The sequence below is a fragment of the Hibiscus syriacus genome, unplaced genomic scaffold, assembly GCF_006381635.1.
Source record: "Hibiscus syriacus cultivar Baekdansim isolate YM2019G1 unplaced genomic scaffold, ASM638163v2 tig00117047_pilon, whole genome shotgun sequence".
Classification (NCBI taxonomy): domain Eukaryota; kingdom Viridiplantae; phylum Streptophyta; class Magnoliopsida; order Malvales; family Malvaceae; genus Hibiscus; species Hibiscus syriacus.
Window position 1 is genome coordinate 290,591 of NW_024063537.1, and position 22,739 is coordinate 313,329.

General features: G+C 32.8%; 2 protein-coding genes and 1 pseudogene across 2 annotated transcripts; 2 read left to right on the forward strand and 1 right to left on the reverse strand.

Annotated features, from left to right (window-relative positions):
- The first annotated feature begins 3,120 nt into the window (after positions 1-3,120).
- LOC120197151 lies at positions 3,121-10,207 on the forward strand. Its single transcript, XM_039198756.1, has 7 exons — positions 3,121-4,071; positions 4,819-4,874; positions 5,458-5,694; positions 6,159-6,450; positions 6,691-6,887; positions 8,579-8,724; positions 9,981-10,207. Exons 1-7 carry the CDS (start codon positions 3,121-3,123, stop codon positions 10,205-10,207), a joined length of 2,106 nt encoding a protein of 701 aa, XP_039054687.1.
- LOC120197188 lies at positions 9,808-19,362 on the reverse strand (annotated as a pseudogene).
- Positions 14,161-15,586, forward strand: LOC120197152. Its single transcript, XM_039198757.1, has 2 exons — positions 14,161-14,934; positions 15,029-15,586. The coding sequence occupies exons 1-2, from the start codon at positions 14,161-14,163 to the stop codon at positions 15,584-15,586; spliced, it is 1,332 nt and encodes a 443-aa protein (XP_039054688.1).
- Positions 19,363-22,739: the final 3,377 nt, after the last annotated feature.

The window sequence follows — 22,739 nt, forward strand, 5'->3', positions numbered from 1 at the left end:
TCATTGTAGCAGGTTAACGTTTATCTCATAATTATGTCAATTTTTAATATAAAACGACGAGTTTAGAACATAATGAAAATTTATATGACCATTTTGTAACTTTCAATAGTCAAGGCACTCGACAAAATAACACTCTATAATTAGAGGATTATTTTGTAACTTTTAATTGTTGATGGCTTAATAAAATAATACATTATAATCGGATGACCATTTGTATACTTTAACCTTAATGAAAACTTGTTTAGTTTACTATATATATTTATGCCTAACGTGGCTTGGTTATTCAGGACAAAAATTTTGACGGAGTTTCTCATGTTACTACGTCTATCATTCTTAGCTTCTTGTAATTGAAACCTTGTTTAATTTAAAAGGGTAAAGTAGGGGTGTATTCGGTTCGGTTCGGTTCGATTTTTTACCAAAAATTGAACCGAACCGAAATAAATGGTTTTTCAATATTTAAACCGAAATCGAAACCGAATAGTTAAAAAATCGAAAAAATCAAAACCGGTTTTTTCGGTTTAGTTCGGGTTTTTTAACGGTCCGGGTTTTTCGGTTCGGTTCGGTTCGATTTTTCGGTTTTTCAATGAAAAAATCACTTGAAACTATAATTTTTTTTACAAAAATTGCCTATTCGGTTCAATATGGAACAAATGGGTTCCATATGGAAAACCCGAATCGAACCAAATCAAAAAAATGAAGCCTTTAAACCGAACCGAAAATCAAACCGTTTAAAGCCAAACCGAACCGAACCGTTTTACTCGATTCGTGTCGATTTTTCGGTTTTCTCAGTTTCGTTGCTCACCCTAGGGTGAAGTACAATAAAAGTCATTGATTTAATTATGTTTAATTAATTTTTTTAATCACGTAATTTTAAAAAACTATAAAATAGTTTATTAAATTTGTTAAATTATTAGAAAATGACCATTGGATTTTAGAAAAATATTTAAAAATATAATTAAATTTATCGAAATTTTATATTTATTATAATATTATATTAATCATTTTGTAATGGTTCACTAAATACATGTACTTTTTCTAGTTAAAATTACTTGATTGTGGCATATGTACTTTTGGATGTTCAAAATGTTATCTATACTTTATTAAAATATTTAATTCAAACATAAATGATAAATTTTATATTTTATATTTTTATTATATATTAATTAATATTATGAATTTTGTTTAAAAAAAACAAACGTGCATCATGCGTGTCAAATATACGTAATTATACGAGTTAGACGGTGATGATGTATGTGCATTAGTTTATATTGAATAAGTCAATTGTCAAACATACGTAATTATACGAGTCAGGCGGTGATGATATATGTGCATTAGTTTATATTGAATCAGTCAATAAATATATGTTTAAAATATTATATTTATACACTTGAAAACTTAGTGTCCGAAAAATGTGGGATTTGAATACTCATGCGAATTTTTAAATGTCATATTGTTTACTTCTATAAGTTTTTAATTGTTTAAATGTAAAATTTTTAGACACACATTTATTAAATGATTGAATATAAGATTAATACAAGTATGTCGTCATAATCGCTCAACTCATGTTTATGTAAATATGTGTCTTTAAGACGTATTTCACACATTTGTTTTTTAGATAAAATTCGATTCAACTAGAAGAAACGATTTTTTCAACTCGACTTTTGAAAACTTGAATCGAATTAACTTCAAGTTGTAATTTCATAAACTCGACTAGATTTGAAAAAATTTCAATGAAAAAATACGAAGAAATACACATGTATTGTACATGTTTATAAAAGATCATTTAAATTGGAATAAAATAGTTTCATAATATTATAAAAATTTATAATTAAATTTAAACAAAAACTAAAAAATTTGACTCGACTCGACTCGACTCTAAAAAATTTAAAGTCAACTTCGAGTTGTAAAATTAGGACTTGTTAACTCGAATAACTCACCTTTTTTTACTCGGCCCGATTGAACGCTTACCCCTACGTGGCAATATATGTGGTATTATTCGATTAGAGGATTGAATTTATTTTAATTTATTAAAAATATGACTAAATTGAGAGAATATACAAATAACATGGACCAAATGTGTGATTATATCAAAATATTTAACTGTTGTTAACGACAGTTAACTCGGGTGACCACATCTTAATTAAATAAAAATGAAATTAATTATATCTTATTTTTTTTAAATGAGTGACCAAAAGTGGACAAAACATAAACGTAATTTACCATGTAGTTAACCCTTATAATTATTAGTGTTTACTTTTTAATAAATTAATTTAAAATAAATATTTTTTAAACAATTTTTAATTTGATTTATTTTATTTATAACTTAAAATTAAATATTCCTATTATGCTTAAATGATTGAGAGTTTAATTCAAATATAACAATTCAATAATACATTTAACAATTTCAAATTTATTTATCAATTCAAAATATTCAATACAATTTATTTTTAGAATGGTGAAATTGATGTTTTATAATTTAAATTTTATTTAAAAATAATTTATTTTATATTAATTTTTTTGTATGATTTAAATAAAAACATTTTAATGATAATCAGGGTAAAATAATTACATTATTTTGGGGTAGGGAAAGAAATGTTCCGTGGCATTAATGAGTGCTGCCAAGTTGTAAAACATGGTGGAGTAACATTATATGATAAAGAATTCAAAGCATTTTTTAAGCACGTTATTTTTATTTAGAGAAAATAATCTCAGTGACAAAAAATGTCTTATAATATATGAATTTAATTAATTTTTTTTTTAATTTGTCAAAATAACCAACAAAATCACAACACGAACTCCAATTTCGCAACCCAGTTTCCAATTAATTTTATTAACAATGATGGACTTAATATATTGATAATTTAAGAATGAAATTAAAAATAATGAAACTCTAACCAATAGCCACCATTGTTTTTTCTTGGGCTCATAAATATTTGACCTTTTCAAGTTTTTTTTTTTTTTTTTAAATCACATTTCATTTGTGTGGTTTTTTCCAAAATTTTCTATATTTTCTCCCACTAAATCTCTCCGTTTTGATCGCTATGTTTCTCTTCGTTAAAATCCCATTTTTTACATATATAAACTTATTCCGTTTTCATTTTTTAAATTCCTTTCAGAAATATGAATCCGATAGATATTCACTCAAAGCAAGACAAAGCCGATGACGGTGACCGGAAGACTATTCCCGAAGGCGCCGAGAACGGCGGAGTGGAAACAACCGCCGCGCCGGACGGTCAAGATGGCGGGAAAGCATATTCAAATTTGAATGATGAAACAAATGACGATGGAAGCGGCCGTAATCAATACATAACAGCCGTCAATTCTCAAGCTCATCTCCCGAAACCGGAGCCGCCGAAGCCGAGAATGGAGCGATCGCAGTCGTTAAGGATGCCTTCGATAGGGAAATACATTTTGGATCGGAGCGCCAGTTTTTCGGCGGCGATCATGAACAGTCTGTACTCGTTAAAAGAAGACACAGACGAATTCGTGGAGAAAGACGACGATCCGTTGAACTTCGACGTGACGGAGTTCAAGATCCCCGGCGTGAAAGTCATAGTGAATCCAAAAAGCGGAGAGGAACGACTCGAAGATCAAATAAGAGGTCGATTAACGTTGTTCACGAGATCGAACTGCGAAAACTGCATCGCCGCTCGCAGATTCTTCAAAGAAAAAGGGCATCGATACGTTGAAATAAACATCGACGTGTTCACCAAAAAGACCGAGGAATTGATCGAACGAACGGGAGACGCCGGAGTGCCGAAGATATTCTTTAACGATTGTCTGATCGGTGGATTGGAGACGTTGAAATCGTGGAGCGAGAGTGGGGGATTGGAAGAGAAAATGAGGGAATTGTTGGGTCCGCAATGTCCCGAAGAAGCACCGAAAGCACCGGATTACGAAACCAACGACGAGGAAGACGAAGAAGATGAATTGATGAATATAGTGAATTACCTGAGACGGAGTTTGCAGATTCAGGACCGTTTGATTAAGATGAAAATGGTGAAGAGTTGCTTTGCTGGTGCTGATATGGTGGAAGCCATTACTACCTACCTTGACTGCGGCAAAAGAAAGGTTTAAATATTGGATAAAGTACACAAATGGTCCTTACTATAAGGTATTACTTTATTAAGTTCATCTACTATTAAAAGTTATAAAATGATTTTCTGACTATAGAGTGTTGCTTTGTTGAGTTTCTCGACTATTCATTATATTCCATAAAAAATTGACGATATTTTGAGCTGAACGTTAACTTGTTGATTGTGATATGATAAAATATGATACTAAAATTTTAAACAACTATCATATTTCAGTCATCATGTTAACATCCAGCTCAAATGATCGTCGATTTTTTAACGAAAAAAGGATGAGTTTAAAACATAATGAATAGTTGAGTAACCATTTTGTAACTTTCAATAATTGAAGGACTCAACAAAGTAACACTCAACAGTCAGAGAACAATTTTATAACTTTTAATAATCAAGAGATTTAATAAAGTAATATTCTATAGTTGGGGGATCATTTGTATAATTTACCCTTAAATATTCTATAGTAGTAGTTAATTTTAGCCTTAAATATACATTCTATACATTAACTAGTCACTTTCATAATCTTTTTTTGTTAGGAATCTTTCAAATATTATAAAATGATCATTAAACTTCTCAAACGATTACAAAATAATCATTAAAATTATGAAATTATTGTAAAATGATTCTTAAATTTATCTAAATTTATTATTATTTTAATGTTATAAGAATCCATTTGTAATCATTTATGAGGATTAATCATATCTTATATCATTCTATTGATATGGTGTTGCAGGGCATTGCCACTGCCAAGATGATTGTCCAAAAACACTTCATCCACCACGTCTTTGGGTTAGACACATTCTATTATTAAATAAATTCTAGGGTAAAGTACATAAATGACCCCCTAATTATAGGATATTGTCTTATTAAGTCCCTCAACTATTAAAAGTTACAAAATTATCATCTGACTATAGAATGTTACTTCGTTATGTCCCTTGACTATTAAAAGTTACAAAATTGTCACCCGACTATTTATTATGTTCTAAACTCGTCCTTTCCGTTAAAATATTTATGGTTGTCTAAGCTGGATGTTAATATGATGACTAAGATATGATAGTCATTAAGATTCTAGGGTAATATCTTATCATAGCACAATCAACATGTTAACATTCAACTCATAATACTGTCAATTTTTTAATAAAAAATGATGAGTTTGGAACATAATGAATAGTTGGAGGATCATTTTGTAATTTTTAATAATCAAGGGATTAACCAAACAATCTTTTATAGTCAGAAGACCATTTTGTAACTTTTAATAGTTGAAGGACTAGTAAAGCAATACCCTATAGTCGGGGGATCATTTGTGTATTTTACCCTAAATTCTAATAATATAATGTTAATTTCCTAAGTTAATTATTATTTTTTATTGAAGGGAAAATGACTTTGAAAATGGGAATCATTATTATCGTTTCCTTGAACATGAGCCGTTCATTATGGGATGCTTCAACTTTCGAACATCAACGAATGATAATGAACCGAAGCCTGCATCGGTAATGGTCGATAGGCTTTCGAAGTTAATGTGTGCCATTGTGGAAATGGATGGCTATGTATCCCATAACAGACTCCATGTCGATTATCTTGCCATCGGTAAAAGTGAAGAATTCCGCAGGTACTTTTTTAAGGGGTAAATTACGCTTTTAGTATCTAAACTTTTATTTTTTTATTTCATTTTAGTATCCACCGTTAAAAAATTAATGTGTTTAGTACTTAAACTATCAGTTTCGATCTGTTTTAACACCTAAACTTTTAGTTTTTTTTTAACTTAACGTTAAATTTTGAACGGGATACTAAAATGAAACAAAAACTAAAGTTTTTAATGGTGGTGGTACTAAAACACAAAACAAAAACTAAAATTTGAAAGTTTATATACTAAAACATATCAAAACTGACAGTTTAAGTACTAATAGCATATTTTACCCAATTTTTAAGTCACTATTGATTGAATTTGAGTGTTAAATGTTTGTCTTTATTTTTTTTTTTACAAAGATGTCATTTAAATCGAGATATCTTTCAATTATAATTGTATAGATTAAATGAATTAAATCTGAGTTATCATTTTTGTTGTTAACACAGATACATTAAGTTGGCTCGAGATTTACAGAGGATCAATTTAAAATTATTCACTCCAAACGAGAGATTGACATTCTTCTTGAACTTATATAATGCTATGGTGATCCATGCTATAATCAGCATCGGACACCCTGAAGGAATACTCGATAACAAAGCTTTCTTCATGGACTTTCAATATGTAATCGGAAGGTACCCTTATTCCCTCAGTATCATAGAGAATGGGATTCTCAGAAACAATCATAGACCCCCTTATTCCTTGACCAAACCCTTTAACAAAGGAGATCGACGTTTACATGTAAATCCTAAATCCACCAATCTAATCTTTTTTTCTTAAAAAATTAGTTCAAATTGTGTTTTTCGTACCTTTATTATATCGAGATTTAGTCTTTATGCCTCCTGTTACGAGTAGGATGGATATTTGACCTGAACTCGACTAGTTTCAAATCGATTCTATAGGGTCATATTTTTCATGGAATATTTTGACTTTATGAATCATGGAGGCATGACCTTTTGTTTTTCATTGTAATTTTGGCAGCTGGTTCCTATGAAACTGAATCCATTGATTCATTTCGGATTATGCAAAGGAACAAGATCAAGCCCGAAGCTAAGGTTCTTCACAGCCCAGAATGTGCAAGAAGAGCTCAAAAATGCAACAATGGAGTACTTTCAGAATGAAGGGATTGAGATTGATTGGGAAGTAAGAACTGTTTACTTATCTCGAATCATCAAGTGGTTAGTCCCTCTCCCTAATTTTGTCATAAAAATTAGGATAAACTGATAGTTTAGTACCTAAACTATCAGTTTTGGCCCGTTTTAGTATCTAAACTTTAAAAAAAAATTCAAAACTTAATGTTAAATTTTGAACAAATATACTAAAATGAAAAAAAAACTAAACTTTAGGTATGTTTTTGAAAAAAATTGAAAGTTTAGTTACTAAAACTGATAGTTTAGGTACTAAACATGTAATTTACCGTAACAATTACACCAAATGTTATTGAACAATGTTTAAATCATTGTTTTGGTAACTGAACTTACAAAAGTCATAAAATGATCATTAAATTTATCGTGTTGTTATAAAATGATTACTATAGTACTATAAAAATGTAATCGTTCGATAAAACTTAAAGAACATTCTGCAATAATTCGATAAATTTAATGATTATTTTGTAACTTTTGAAACTTTAGTGACCAAAATGATTGTTTGAGTGTATTTTAATGATCTCTAGCATGTTTTACCCTAAATTTTTTAAACTATTTTGTTTGAGTCCTTAAAATGTCAATTTCTTATATAGTTTAGGGTTACTTAACTCTAATCATAAAGTGGTAAGTCCCTCCCCCCTAATTTGGCCATAAAAAATTGAGTGAGTACACCCAAGGTTATTGAACAATGTTAAATCATTGTTTTGGTCATTGAACTTACAAAAGTTATAAAATGATCATTAAATTCATCGAGTTGTTATAAAGTGATTACTATAATATTATAAAAATGTAACAGTTCGATAAAAATTAAAGATCATTCTTTCATAATTCGATAAATTTAATGATTAATTTGTAACTTTTGAAATTTTAGTGACCAAAATTATTGTTTGAGCGTAACTTAGTGATCTCTAGCATATTTTATCCTAGACTTTTTAAACTATTTTTGTTTGAGTCCTTAAAATGTCAATCTCTTATAGTTTAGGGTTACTTAACTCGAATTATCAAGTGGTAAGTCCCTTCCCCTAGTTTGGTCATCAAAATTTGAGCAAATACACCCAAGGTTATTGAACAATGTTTAAACATTATTTTGGTCATTGAACTTATAAAAATTATAAAATGGTCATTAAATTTATCGAGCTGTTTCAAATGATTACTATAATATTATAAAAATGTAACAGTTCGATAAAAATTAAAGATCATTATGTACTAATTCGATAAATTTAATGATCATTTTAATGAATTTGTTTTAAATTTGGGTAAACTATGTATTTAGTACCTAAACTATTAATTTGAGTCCATCTTAGTACCTAAACTTTCAATTTTTTCAAAACCATACACAACATTTAGTTTTTTCTTCATTTTAGTACCCCACGTTAAAAACTTAATGCGTTTAGTACCTAAACTTTTCATTTTTTTCTCAAAACTTGTTAATTTTTGAACGGGGTACTAATGAAACAAAAACTAAAGCTTTTAACGGCATGGTACTAAAATGAAATAAAAACTAAACTTTAGATATGATTTTGAAAAAATTGAAAGTTTATATACTAAAATGGATCAAAATTGATAGTTTAGGTACTAAACACATAATTTACCATAAATTTAAAATATAGTTCAGGACGTATGGAGCAATTAACCAACAAAGAAAACCTCAGACAGTAATTAAGGGATGGAATTGAAAAGATTTTGAAATTGACACATGAAAACATGGGCATTTTGACAAACAGGTACAGTGCAGATTTTGGAGAGAAGGATAGAGACATCTTAGAGTGGGTCTTGAACTACATTGATGGAAGGGACGCCGAGCTTTTGAAGAAGCTTTTGACTGATGAAGACACCATTACCATCGTCTATCAGGATTATGATTGGTCTGGTAATTTGTGATAGATCCAGATTGGATATCGATAATTATATATAGTATAAATCACGACGTCGTCATCGGATTTTTATAAAAAAACATGGGTAAATTATACTAATCATCACTGAACTTTACTCGTTTTCTCATTTCACTCACTGTACTTTAAATCCGTTCAATTTTCACACTGAATTTAATGCAATTAACATTTTTGGTCACTCAGTCGTTAAATATTTAACGGTGTTAAAACGACATCGTTTTAGAAAATAAGATTTTTACCAAAACGATGTCATTTTGCATCTATATAATAGTTCATTTATAACACCGTTTAGTAAGAAAACGATCGAGTGGCCAAAAATACTAATTGCATTAAATTCAGTGAAAAAATTGAATAAACTTAAAGTACAGTAAATGAAATAAGATAAAACGTAAAATTCAGTGATGATTGGTATAATTTACCTAAAAATCATGTTAATCTAGAGAGATTTTTTTGTACATAGTACCTCAAGCTCCAATGTTTAATGTATACATATTGTAAGATGTAATTTTCGTATTACAAAATATATGGTAAATTACATAAATGATCTCCTGACTATAAAGTGTTGCTTTATTGAGTCCTCTGACTGTTAAAAGTTACAAAATGATCACCTGACGAATCATTATGTTCCAAACTCGTCATTTTTCGTAAAAAAAAAAATTAATGTCAGTTTGAATTGTACATTAATCTACTGACTAAGATATGATATAATATGAACTCAGAATCTCAAACGACTATCATATCTCAATCAACATGTTAACGTCCAGCTCAAACTACCATTAATTTTTTTTTCCGAAAAAAGACAAATTTGGAACACAATGAACAGTCAGGTGATCATTTTGTAATTTTTAATAGTCGAAAGATTTAAGAAAGGAACATCCTATAATCAAATGACAATTTTATAACTTTTAATAGTAAGACTCAATAAAACAATACTCTATAATCAAGGGATCATTTGTATACTTTACCCTATAATATATTACAAAATCAAAATTATAAAATTAGAATCTCAATTTTTACGATCAAATTGTGATTTCCTTTATACAAAAGAAAAATGCTACAACAAGAGAAAATCATTCTAACTCAGTGAGTTGAAATTGTTGGCCTGATCAAAGCGTTTTCAAATTGGTCTAAATACTGAAACAAGAAGACTACAAACTACAAGCAAGTACATGAATCGAAGGACCAAGGATTCAACTGAACCTGTTAGATTCTTTTTTTTTTGGAATAAGTTTAGCCTCCACGGAGCAAGGAGATGATAAGTGGTCTGCAATTCTTATTATCTGGTGCATGGATTTGATATCTGATGGGTACAACATTTTCGGGTTCCGAAAAAGGGGGATCTCTACAAATTTATCCATTGTGGCACCCAATGGTGGCAACCTACCGGCTTCTGGTGGCATTTGCAGTCAAATTTTCTTTTGTGGTTACACGAACCAGATATATATCCAATCTCGATCTTGACAGTTCGATATCAGCACCTCGGTTCCTGCTTGAGATGGTTCCTGCTTGAGATGGATCCAGCTTTGCGAGCCAAAAACCACCGTCTGGGTACACGAGGAAAAACAAAACAAGGTAACACAAGTATGCACCATTGTGAATAAGTGGGATCATAATAGGTATCATTTACCATTTGCTTAAAACATTTGCAGGTTCACCTATTGCCTTGTGGGGCAACTAATTTCCTACCATTAAACAGACACTAGTTGATAGTATGATGGTATAAGGGGTTGATCTCGAGGTGTAAATTCAATCCCACCCGACGCCCTCTTCATCTCAAGAACCATGATAAAGTTCTCGGTTTATGTGACCTAACCACATGCAAAGATGACTACATGCCACACTAACATGAACAGTGTAAGACCGAAAGAGTTCAATATTCAGATCAACCCAGGAAGGTCACATTTGCAACCAGGCATAAAGTAGGCTTTGGCTATATGGTGTTTTATACGAAGTCTATGGCTTATAGCGTTTAATCCGACCTCACCATTTTGGTCATCAATCCCAAGCACAAGCAACGATACCAATTTAAATAAGAAACTACCTAAGACAAGTCGTTAGTTGCTCCAGGCAAGATGCTATTTGCTAAATCCTCAATAACAGATACGGGCAACGGTGGCATATGGCTCATTAAACCTGGTGTATCTCTCATGCTGCAAAAAGTCCAACTGAAATTAATAACTCGTATAGGAGACAGCAAACCCGATAAATAATCAAAATTCTTCCCAGAGGGCATTAATCACCAAGTGACAATTAAAAAGGAAATCACCGTACTTGTTTAGCATGGCGGTAATATCGTTCCTTGCTTGACAAAAGAGATCGATGTTATCTGGTAACTGTTTATAAAAGCTTTAATAAATAAGCCAAGCTCGGAATACTGTTAAGTTTTAACAAGAATCATACATGGTAAGGTAATCACATACAGGATTCAAAGAGCACTATGCAAAAGAAGAATAAATAGAATCCATGACACTTCCTTTGAAAGACGAGTACCACTTGCAACAATACGCAATGAAGAGCATAAATGCAGAAACACATTTATATACCACCTTATATTCAGTTTGCAAACGAAGCTAAAAATTTTGGGTCAAAAAATTTTGATCTTAATAATTTCATCAGTGATGTATGATTCTCATAGTCTCGCTCTAAAGCCATCAACACTAATCAATTAATAAAGGAATCATTATCACCTTAGTTAACATCTTGAACTTTACTGCAAATACTAGCATAACTTGCAGACTAAACATTAAAAAAGTAGAATAAACAAGAAGGCGCAGATTCATTGCATTAACACCTATTATTTACTGCATGCTTGCATATTGACGATCAAAGAAAGGTTATGAACCAGGGAATGATACCTTATATGCAGAAAGATTGGATGTGATTTGGCTAAGAGTTTGAGCATTTTGCTTCAAAAGATGCATAGTTGTAGCGCATATTCCTAAGAACATACAACAAACAAGCAGATTAAATATTGAAACAGCAGGCATAATTTGCAGATTAAACATTAAAACCTTGTGATAAACTACAATAAGTCTTTCATTAAGTAAAACCTCACATAAACTAAAAAGAGAAAGGAAATAAATTAATAAAAATTAGTTTGATAATTTCAAGGAAAATGGACACATGATTGGGGGTATGAAGCTATCAGAATATAATTTATATATGCAAACTACCGTTTAATAAACTCTTTAGCTTTATCGTTAAATGACACAGGTGTTTAGGCTGTGCCATTATTTCGCAGATATTCACTGTGTAGCTACTTGACTGAAACCAGAAGCGAGAGTCATTATTTGACCTCATAAAGAAAGATCAATCTCTTTTGTAGAGTATAACTATTGCACTGCTGTTAAGTTTTCAAAGCTTACTCTTTTGAAACAGTTTTAAATTTTGGAAGATCAGTTTGTAAGATTAGGGAAAATTATGTTCTATATTTCACGAAATGATACAAAAGGGGAGACTCGGACAAACACTGATACTCTGATAGAAAGACACTAATCAAAAGCAATCACAACCAAAAGAAGATACCAACACTTCTAGGTGTTAATATAACATACAAACCTTCAGAAGACATTCGTTCATTCTGGTCCAGATGGTGCATCATCGGAGGATATGCAGCCATGGTTTGTGGCAGAGATGAAGGCATATTCATCTTAGAAGATGATTCCACCAGCTTATCCTGAAGAAATATGATCTTTAGAATACGGGTTCTTCAATCAAAATATATCCTAAAGACATTGGTTGTTTTCGGAAATTTAAACATGAAAACAAGTCATGGCATTCAACTTTGCAAATTGAAATACAGTGAATTTACTTGCTGTTAATTTTTAGTCATAGTTAATAGCCTTATTTGTGATTTGACGTGAAAGAAATAAGGCAATAAAAAAAACAATAATTCAACTTGAAAAATAAAAAGTAGAAAATCGGCATTCCTTGCCAAATTCAAGCCTTAAATCCTAAAGAAATTTAAGTAGCATGTGCAAATTCATTTAGGGGCAAAAGAATTTAAGAAATCAATAACTATTTCACAAAATTACAAAAAATCAGAGGCATACCTTTCTATTGTTCACCTTTTTTCCGGAATTATGTTCTTCAGGCTTCCGCCGCTTTCTCTGTCAATTTCAGAAAGTAAAAGATAATTGGTTAAGGAGATACATCTTGGTCCAAGTTCTCTTTAGTACAGATAATCCATAACATGTGTCGTTAATTGACCATTTCCAGTTCCCACCATATCAAAACTAATAATCTTAAAAACTAATTTTTCACATGCAGATATAGTATGAGAGCATAAATCACATGATACAAGACAATAGAAATTAGTACAGACGACGGTAGAAATGAATCATTAAAAAAAGAAGGGACCTTACTTTCATCCACCCACACCTCAAAGCAACATCACGTACGGTTTTATCCGGCAAAGTAGCCGCAATCTTTATGTACTTCAAAATATTCGGTTCCTCTTTATATCTATATACATGCACATTGAAAAATGAAAATCATCTCTTAAATCTTAGGCTCAAAAACAAGACATACCTAATGAGTATCTCTTTGGAAAGTTCTATCATAAAAATAAAAAATGAAAACACACAGTAGTCCTACTAACACAATAAAGGAATCTTTTACTCTATTAACTGGGAAAATTCATCTACACTACTTATATCAATCGTGCAATTGAATAAGCCTCCAGAAGCTCAAAATAAAAAAGCAAGAAGAAGCGATTATAGAACATACTTTTCAAGGTCATCCTCCAATATATATACTGTTCATCAACAGACCACTCGGCAGCCAACCCTGTGTCATCCTTGAGCCCTGCAACAGAATCTAGAAGGAAGGAAGATCCAGAAGAATTTCCCGGTTGGATTAAGGCGGGATACAAGGTAAAATCACTGGAATTCCACGGCAAGAACATCGGCAGCGGAGCGAAGTAACCACCCACCGGAATCATGTCCGAACTACAACTAAACACAGCTGATTGGAATGGTAAAGCGTGCCGGTTCATATTTGATGCTAAATCTTCCTCATGATGGAACCCAGAATTCGATCCTGTCGTCGAAATTTTCCTAATTTTCCACACAACTCAATAATCCACTTTACCCAGAAATCCAAACTAAATTTTAATGTGAAAACGGAAAAGAAAAACTTATTTCCTTCTCATCATCATCATACACAGTCAACTTCCTTCAAAGGGCATCAAACTATATTTTGTTCATTTCAGCTAAACAACATCCTACAATTGATATTTAATGGGCTTGTTGATCTGTTCTAATGTTAACGGCTTCCTCTGGGTGCACATTAGCAGGTCTAATGGAACCTGATTTTCCGTTGACTCGCCGGCGATTCTTCTCTGATTTTCTTCTTTGTTCACTGCTGTTTCTTCTCCTCGTTCGTCTGTGGCTCGTTGCGATCAAAGCTTGAAAATGGACTGGCGTAAGTTGTTCGGAGGTTCGACAAATCAAAACCTAGATTATTTTCCCACCAAACTTTGCGATGGCATTCCGACTATTTCCCCGCCTTCAGAGATCTTCGAAGAAGGAATTTCAGAGTGGAGTTTGTCTATAGTGGGCCAATTTCTGGGAGTGGCTCCAAGCTTCTCCACTCTTCATCGGACAGTCGAAACTTTATGGAGTAAAGCTTTGTTGGGAACCCGTTTACAGGTCAGTTCTGCTGGAAACAACACCTTTGTTTTCTCTTTCAGTAGCGAATCTGCTAGAGACTGGGTTTTGAATAATGGTCCTTGGCATGTGCATAATAAACCCTTAATCCTTAGGAATTGGGAGCCTAACCTTAAAAGGCTTAGTCTCAACTTGTCTAAGATTCCAGTATGGGTAAATCTGTTCAATGTCCCACTCGAACTATTTTCTAGAACTGGCTTAAGCTATATTGCAAGTGCCATTGGAGTCCCTATATCCATGGACACTATTACTGCTACGAAATCTAGACTTGAATTTGCAAAAGTCTGTATAGAAATAGGTGTTAGAGATGTTATTCCGAAGCACATTGTGGTAGTTCTGAAAAACGGACAAACAACCTCAATAACTGTTGAGGTTCCTTGGCTTCCACATTCTTGTAGGAGATGTAATGTATTTGGGCATAACGAGAAAGGTTGTGAGCTTAAAACAACCACTAACCAAACTGTCCCTCTAGTCTGGAAGAAAAAGACAGAACACAATCCCATTACAACAGCCATTCAGGTTGGAGGGACTGAAGTTCTTCAAGAACCTGAGAAATTTGCGGCTATTGCTGAAGCAAATACTCAAAATATCAGACTCAATTGTTGCATTTCAGAAGGATAATGTTACTGAAACTGAAGTAAATGCAAAGAGTAAGGAGATTGAGACTGAAGTTATTGTTCCAGATCAAATACAGAAGCTTCATTATTCTAATGTTGCTGCTACTAAGAACAAAACTGAAGTTATTGCTGCTGTCTCGAACAAAGCTGAAGTTACTGCTGCTGTCACGATCAAAGCTGATATTGTTGCTGCTATTAAGAACAAAACCGAAGATACTGCTGTTGTCCCAAACAGAGATGATGTTCCTGCTTCTAACCTCGAAACTGTCGAAGCAGAAAATATACAACCATCAGTACTTACAACTGGTAATGGCCGACAATTGAAAGAAGTTGCCAAATCTCAGTTTTCAGGCTCATCCAACAGATTTGATTTACTCAATTCTGTTGAAGAGAATTCTAACTGTTCAGAAATTCAAAGGAAACCTAGGGCAGCATCTTTGGGAGTGGCAAGCTTATTGAAAGACCTAAAATCAAAAAAGAAGGTTCAGTTTGAGAGAGCTAAACGGCTCACTGCTGGAGGTCAAGGGGGTTCTTCGGGATTGCCTTCTCAATGATAGTTTGTTTTTGGAACATTAGAGGACTTAACAATCCTCTAAAGCAGAAAGAAGTGGTTCTTCGAGCCACCCAGAATAATGTTGACGTCCTTTGTTTATTGGAGACTAGAGTAAAGGTGGACAAAGCAAAGACTATTTGTGCTTCTAAATTCCAGAACTGGAATTTCTGTTTCAATTATGACCATACTAGCAATGGTAGAATTTGGGTTCTTTGGAGGAAGGGCATTAATATGTCTGTCATTCAAAATTCGGATCAATGCATTACAATTAGAGGTTCTCACCAAGATACTCCTATGTTTATTTCGGCTATATATGGTAGTAATGATGGTATTGCTAGAAGACAGCTTTGGCAGACCTTAAGAGAAGTTGATCATATTGTTAATAAGTCAGCTTGGATTTTAAGAGGGGACTTTAATATTATCTTGCACTCCCATGAAAGTACCGACCATGAAGTCCTTGGCCATTATCTCACTTCTGATATGAAAGACTTCCAGGACTTAGCTCAAGAGCTTGAAATCCATGACCACCCTTATTTTGGCCCTTCTTTCACTTGGTCCAACAAGCAAAAAGAATTCTTTCTTGCAAGGAAACTTGACAGGGTCATGATAAACTCTAATTGGGCTTCTATTTTTCAACACTCTTTTGTCGAGTTCTTGGCACCAGGAGTCTCGGACCATTGCATGTCTCTTACATGGCTTGTCAAAGAAGTTCCTGCTAATAGGCCAAAGCCGTTTAAATTCTTTAATTTTTGGGCTACTCATCCAAGCTTCTTAAATGTAGTAAGTCATTCTTGGTCCCAACTTGCTCATGGCGATCCTATGCAAATTCTCCTTACTAAACTTAAAAGACTCAAAGTGTGTCTTACGAGTTTTAATAAGGAAAATTACAGCAATCTCTCCGATCGAGTTAAGCTTAAAAGAATAGAGTTGGAACATCAACAACTTCTCACTTTAAAGGGACATGACACTATCGATAAGGAACTATTATTACAAAAAGAGCTGAATACTTTGGAAGATTCCGAAGCTGCGTTCCTTAAGCAAAAGGCAAAAGTGCAGTGGATTAAAGATGGAGATAAAAATTCCAGATTTTTCTATTCAATGATTGCATTTAAAAACAAGAGGGATACTATCCGTGTTCTTGTTGATGATCAAGGCAACAGATTGGAGTCCTTTGAAGCAATGTCGAAAGAAGTAATCTCCTTCTTTTCCAATCTGATTGGAACAACTGACAACCTGGTCAAAGATATCGATCCTATCCTTCTCAAAGACCTCCTCAACTATTCATTGTCATTTGAAGCTTCTTCTAGCCTTATTAAGGAAATTACTCGAGAAGAAATCCAGAAAGCAATTTTCTGCCAAGGTAATGATAAAGCTCCTGGACCCGACGGTTTCACCCCTTTCTTCATCAAGAGCTCTTGGAATATAGTGGGTGAAGATGTTCTTCCTGCTGTTAAATTCTTCTTTCTCAACGCCAAAATTCACCCAGCTTTTAACTCTACTATTATTGCTCTTGTTCCTAAAGTTCCAAATCCGAGTGCAGTAAAAGACTATCGACCAATCTCTTGTTGTTCTGTTATCTACAAAATCATTACTAAAATCATCGTTAGAAGATTGACTGATGTTCTCCCAGAGATTATTACTTTGAATCAAACAGCTTTCATCAGAGGAAGGAGCATTATTGATAATACCCTCCTTGCCCAGGAGATGGTTAAAGGCTATGGAAGAAAATCCATTTCCCCGAGATGCGTTCTGAAGATCGACCTTCATAAGGCTTTTGATTCCGTTCACTGGAGATTCATCATTCAAATTCTTAAAGCTCTCAATCTCCCTCTTGCTTTCATTACTTGGATCGAAGCATGTTTCACAGGAGCAAGGTACTCTATTTCTTTTAACGGAACCTTAATCGGCTATTTCAAAGGAGCTAGAGGCCTAAGGCAGGGAGACCCTCTTTCCCCCTACCTTTTTGTTCTTGCAATGAATATTTTATCCCGAATGCTAAATTTAGCTGCCGAAAGAGGAATGTTTGGTTTCCATCCAAAGTGCAGGAAAATTGGTCTTACTCATCTCTCGTTTGCTGACGATTTATTGATCTTTTGTAAAGGTAATGTTGACTCTGTTGTCGGTGTTCTCACTATTCTTGACCGATTTAATGATGTCTCTGGGCTTAAACTGAATCCTGCCAAATGTGAGATTTTTGCTGCGGGGATTCCTCCAAGAATCATGGAGATTTTAAAAATTATTACAGGGTTCAAAATTGGTAGTCTCCCTATTCGTTACCTTGGTATTCCACTTGTCACCCGCAAACTAACTGAAAAGGATTGCCAAGTTCTAATCGACAATATCAAGCTCAAACTTCATCACTGGTCTAACAGAAATCTCAGTTATGCAGGTCGATTAGAGCTCATTAGATCAGTCTTATTCAATGTCAGCAACTACTGGTGCAGACAACTTGTTCTACCAGCTTCTATTCTTAAAAAAGTGGACCAGATTTGTTCTAGGTACTTCTGGAAAGGAGCAGATATTTCTGCTGCTGGTGCTCGTGTGAGTTGGGATAAAATTTGTATTTCCAAATCAGAGGGTGACCTCGGATTGAAGAACACTAAAACCTGGAACAAAGCTTGTCTCATTATCCTCATCCGAAAAATATTAGCAGGAGACGGATCCCTATGGGTTGCTTGGCTTAAGGCTTATGTTTTTAAGGAGCAAGATTTTTGGCACTATCAAGCAGCAGCTAACTTAAGTTGGAGCATCAACAGGATCTTAAAATCAAGAGCTGAAGCTCTTCCATTACTTTCCACAGGTTCTCCGCAAGCTACGGAAATTTGGGACTTGATTCGTTGCAAAGGGCAGACTGTTATATGGCACAAACTCATTTGGTTCCCATCGCATATCCCTAAGTTCAGCTTAATTGCTTGGATGGCTCTGCTCAATAAATTACCTACAAGAGACAGACTACTTAAAATGGGAATTAACACCGACAGTATTTGCGTTAATTGCAGTACCTCTTATGAAACAAGGGACCATCTCTTTTCACATTGTACAATGGCAGTGGAACTCTGGAATTCAATTCTGAAACTTAATGGGATGAATACGACTTTCTTATCATGGGATGAAATGGTCATAAAGGCTTGTTCATTATGGAAAGGGAGGTCTTTGCTCACCACCATTTTGAAAATTTCATGGACTGCTGTTATTTACACATTGTGGCAGGAAAGAAATCAGTGAATTTTTCAAGGAAGGAGTAGAACGCTCGACTGCCTGCTAAAGGAGGTTAAAGACGTTGTTGGAATCCGTCTTAGGGGAACTAATATTAATAGACTTGATAGTACTAACTTACAGCTTTGTAGCGTTTGGGATATAGTATAACCAATCATTTTGTGTAGGTTGTTTTCTTTATTTTGTTGTTGATTGGGTGATTGGTTGTATCTTAACTTTGCATTGGGTAATAAAATCAGAATTATCCAAAAAAAAAAAAACATCCTACAATTGAAGCACTCGCATACAAGAACAAATTACCGAAAAGAAAAATGCCATATCAATCTAGGAAACTCAACCCCAAATCGAATCCTAAAAACAAAAGAAATCCCATCAATTTGAATTGAATAAAGAAGAATCTGAGGTAAAAAAACGACACGTAGAAAAAAAACAAAGACTGATGGAGAGAGGGATGAAGTGAGAGAGAAGTTACCTTTCTGTGGGCAACTTCCCGACGAAACCCTAATTGGTTATGCCTTTGTCCTTCTCACTTGAAAAGCACTAAAATCTTTGCCACTGTTGCTTTCTGTATATATATATATGTGTGTAATTTTCTGGGAATGGGTTTCTTTGCTTTATTTTAGTGTCCATTTCTGTTGATGGAGTGACAAGAGATTAGCTTACCTCCACCCAATAGAAAGTGAAGCTTTGCAAGGCAACGAAAGGAAACATTTTAAAATATGAAGAAGTTGGGTAAATTACAACAATCATTACTGAATTTTACTCTTTTTTTATTTCACTCATTATACTTTAAATCCATTCAATTTTCTAACTGAACTTAATACGTTTGAGTTTTTTTGGTCACTCCACCATAACGGCGTTATAAATTAATTGTTATATAGATACAAAACGATATCGTTTAAGTAATAATTTTGTTTTCCTAAAACAACTTTTTTAACGCCGTTAATTATTTAACGGTAGAGTGACCCCAAAAAACCAAATATATTAAGTTCAGTGAAGATATCGAACGAATTTAAAGTACAATGAGTGAAATAGGAGAGAGACTAAAGTTCAGTGATAAATGGTGTAATTTACCCAAAAAATTAGGTTTTTACCAGTTTAATTCCCTAAACATCCTTAAATTGTAATACATATTATAAAATTAGCTGATATTATTCTCATATGTAATGGGGTAAGGGGGAGGTAGGGTAGTAGGCTGCCCCCAACGTCAGGTTGGGAGCAGCTTCCGTGGAAGACCTCCGGCAGTCAGAATTATGAATTGCTCACCGTGGGACTCAATCTCACGACCACAAGGTTAAGAACCTTGTACTCTACCAACTGAGCTAGACAGGCAATTCTTTGAAACATTCTCGTAAAATAATCACACCTCTCAAACCTCTAAAGATAATAACACTTTCCTTAATCATTTAAGTCACTTGATAAGTTCAATTCTTTTATAAAATTAATTTTTTATATATTAGTATAATAAATATAGATTTATAATTGCAAGGGTAAAATACATAAATGATCTACCGACTATATTATGTTTTTAGTCTCCCACTATAAAAATATATAATGATAATCTAATCTAAAAATTAATAAGTCAGTTTGATGTCGTTAAAATATTAATGATATAAGATATGAAAATTAAAATATTTGACATAATAACGCACTTAACCCTTGTTTTTTTATTGTTTATTTTAAATTAATCTTAATTTTAAAAAATATATTATTTATTTTTTTATTATTTTTTTCTTTATCTTCTTTTCTTCTCCTTCTTCCTTCCTCAATTACAGTTAGGGATGGCAATGGTCGAGTTAGGTCGAGTTTTTGGTCAACTAGACTCAACCTGAAAATATGTATCATCTACCCGAATTTGATCCGATCAAAAAATTATATATTCTTCATCCGATCCAATCCGTACCAAAAATATATATCCTCCATTCGGTTCCGACCCGACCCAAATTTTAATAGTATAAATATAACCCGATTCGACCTGACCGGATATAAATTAAGGATTTAAACTAAAATAATAATAATTTTTTTAAAGAAATTACATTATTATCTCCGAATCAAGTCAAAAAATTTCACCCTCCACTCTCCACCCAACCCAACTAGATCTCACCCTCATAAATAATTTGACCCAACTCGACCCTTACCCAAATTTTATTTTAAAAAATTGACTCTATCATATTAGATTAAGTTATAATATGTCGATTTCAGGTTAAATTGTCATCCCTAACTAGAGTCATTCTTATGTGGCTAATAATGTGATTGGCCTTAAAATAAGACCAGAGTTAACCCATTCAAAAAGATAAGATTACTTCCACGTCTATAACTTGAAATTGGATTCAAAAGATATAGTTTCAAATGACTGATTTGTAACTTTTTATGATCAAAAGACCCGATAAAATGTATTCTATAAGTAGAGGAGTATTTGCATATTTTACCTTAATTAAAATTTGAAGATATTGGAATTGAACGACCGTGTGAATCCCCATAAGAGCATTTGATGCCAATTATTGTGGGCTCTCCACCTTTCCTTTTTGTTTATTTTTTATATGTTGTCTTCTTCTAACCGGGACTGTGCTGTCTCTCTCTCTTTTGGTTTATGATTTGTTAAAAAAAAAAAAAAATCAACCACCTTTCATTGATTTTTGGGTAAATTATACGTTTTGTACTTAAACTATCAATTTTAATCCGTTTAGTATCTAAACTTTTAATATTTTTGAAATCATAAGTTTAGTTATGATTTCATTTTAGTACACAGTTAAAAATTTAGTTTTTTGTTTCATTTTAGTGTACTGTTTAAAATTCAACGTTAAGTTGGGGGGGGGGGGAAATGAAAATTTAGGTATTAAAATGGACCAATACTGATAGTTTAGGTACTAAACACGTTAAATTTTTAACGGCGTGTACTAAAATGAAATTAAAACTACACGTTAGGTATTATTTAAAAAAAATGAAAGTTTAGGTTCCAAAAAAGATTAAATACAATAGTTTAGGTACTAAATATGCAGTAGTTTACCCTTGATTCTAAGATTTATATTTGACTATAGTTTAAATTCATTAAAGTTAATGATTATAAAAAATAAATATTTATTAATGAATATATTAACCATCGATATTTGATTCATTGGTTATTTAATATGTGTAAAATATTATAGAGATTTAATATAAGTAGGGATGGGTACGAGGTGAGGCAAATCGATTTTTCGACTACTCCGACTTGAAGGTTTTCACCTAGTTACGTCCATTCTCGATGATTAGAGATGTTTCACTTGTTCTAAATCTATCCTAAATTTTAGGATAAAACTCGACTTGATTCGACATAAATAACTTTTTCATTTTTATCTAATAGGATAAACATATAAATTAATATATAATTAGGGATGGTTACGTGACCCGAACTCAATAGGTTCCAATTCGACTCGACCTGAAAAATCATCTAATATATTTAGGAATAATTATAATAATAACCCTCTCTCTATATATTTTTTCAATTATATCCATATTTTTATTGAATAAAAATAATATTTTTATAAATATATTTATTTCATGTTAGATCATATTTGGATTTTATCTCAAAAACTAGGTCGGGCTCGAATCAGGTAAAATCATCCCTAAAATCGGATCGGGTCAGGTTTCGAGTGGAGAGTTTAGATTTTCAAGTCGAATCAGGTTGATTGAAAACCGAACCAACCCATGTCCATCCCTATATAATAGGGATATTATAAAAATATAAAGGATAATTTGAGAGATGGGCTAAAATAAATATTGGTCCAACGTGTGAAAAAGATCCAATGCAACATATGCTGGAACCATGTTGAAATTAAAAGAAAAATACTCATAGGCCCAAGGCCCAACAATTATATAATTAATGAGTGTCTAACATCACTGCAAATATCATATTTAAATATTTAATTTTTCACATGAACCAAAGGAGCCGGGTTCAAGTA

Coding starts and splice junctions, on each gene's coding strand:
- LOC120197151 (XM_039198756.1), top strand. CDS start 3,121: ATGAATCCGATAGATATTCACTCAAAGCAAGACAAAGCCGATGACGGT. Junction 4,875..5,457: donor TTCATCCACCACGTCTTTGG/GTTAGACACATT, acceptor TTTTTATTGAAG/GGAAAATGACTTTGAAAATG. Junction 5,695..6,158: donor AAAAGTGAAGAATTCCGCAG/GTACTTTTTTAA, acceptor TTGTTAACACAG/ATACATTAAGTTGGCTCGAG.
- LOC120197152 (XM_039198757.1), top strand. CDS start 14,161: ATGGACTGGCGTAAGTTGTTCGGAGGTTCGACAAATCAAAACCTAGAT. Junction 14,935..15,028: donor CCATTACAACAGCCATTCAG/GTTGGAGGGACT, acceptor GTTGCATTTCAG/AAGGATAATGTTACTGAAAC.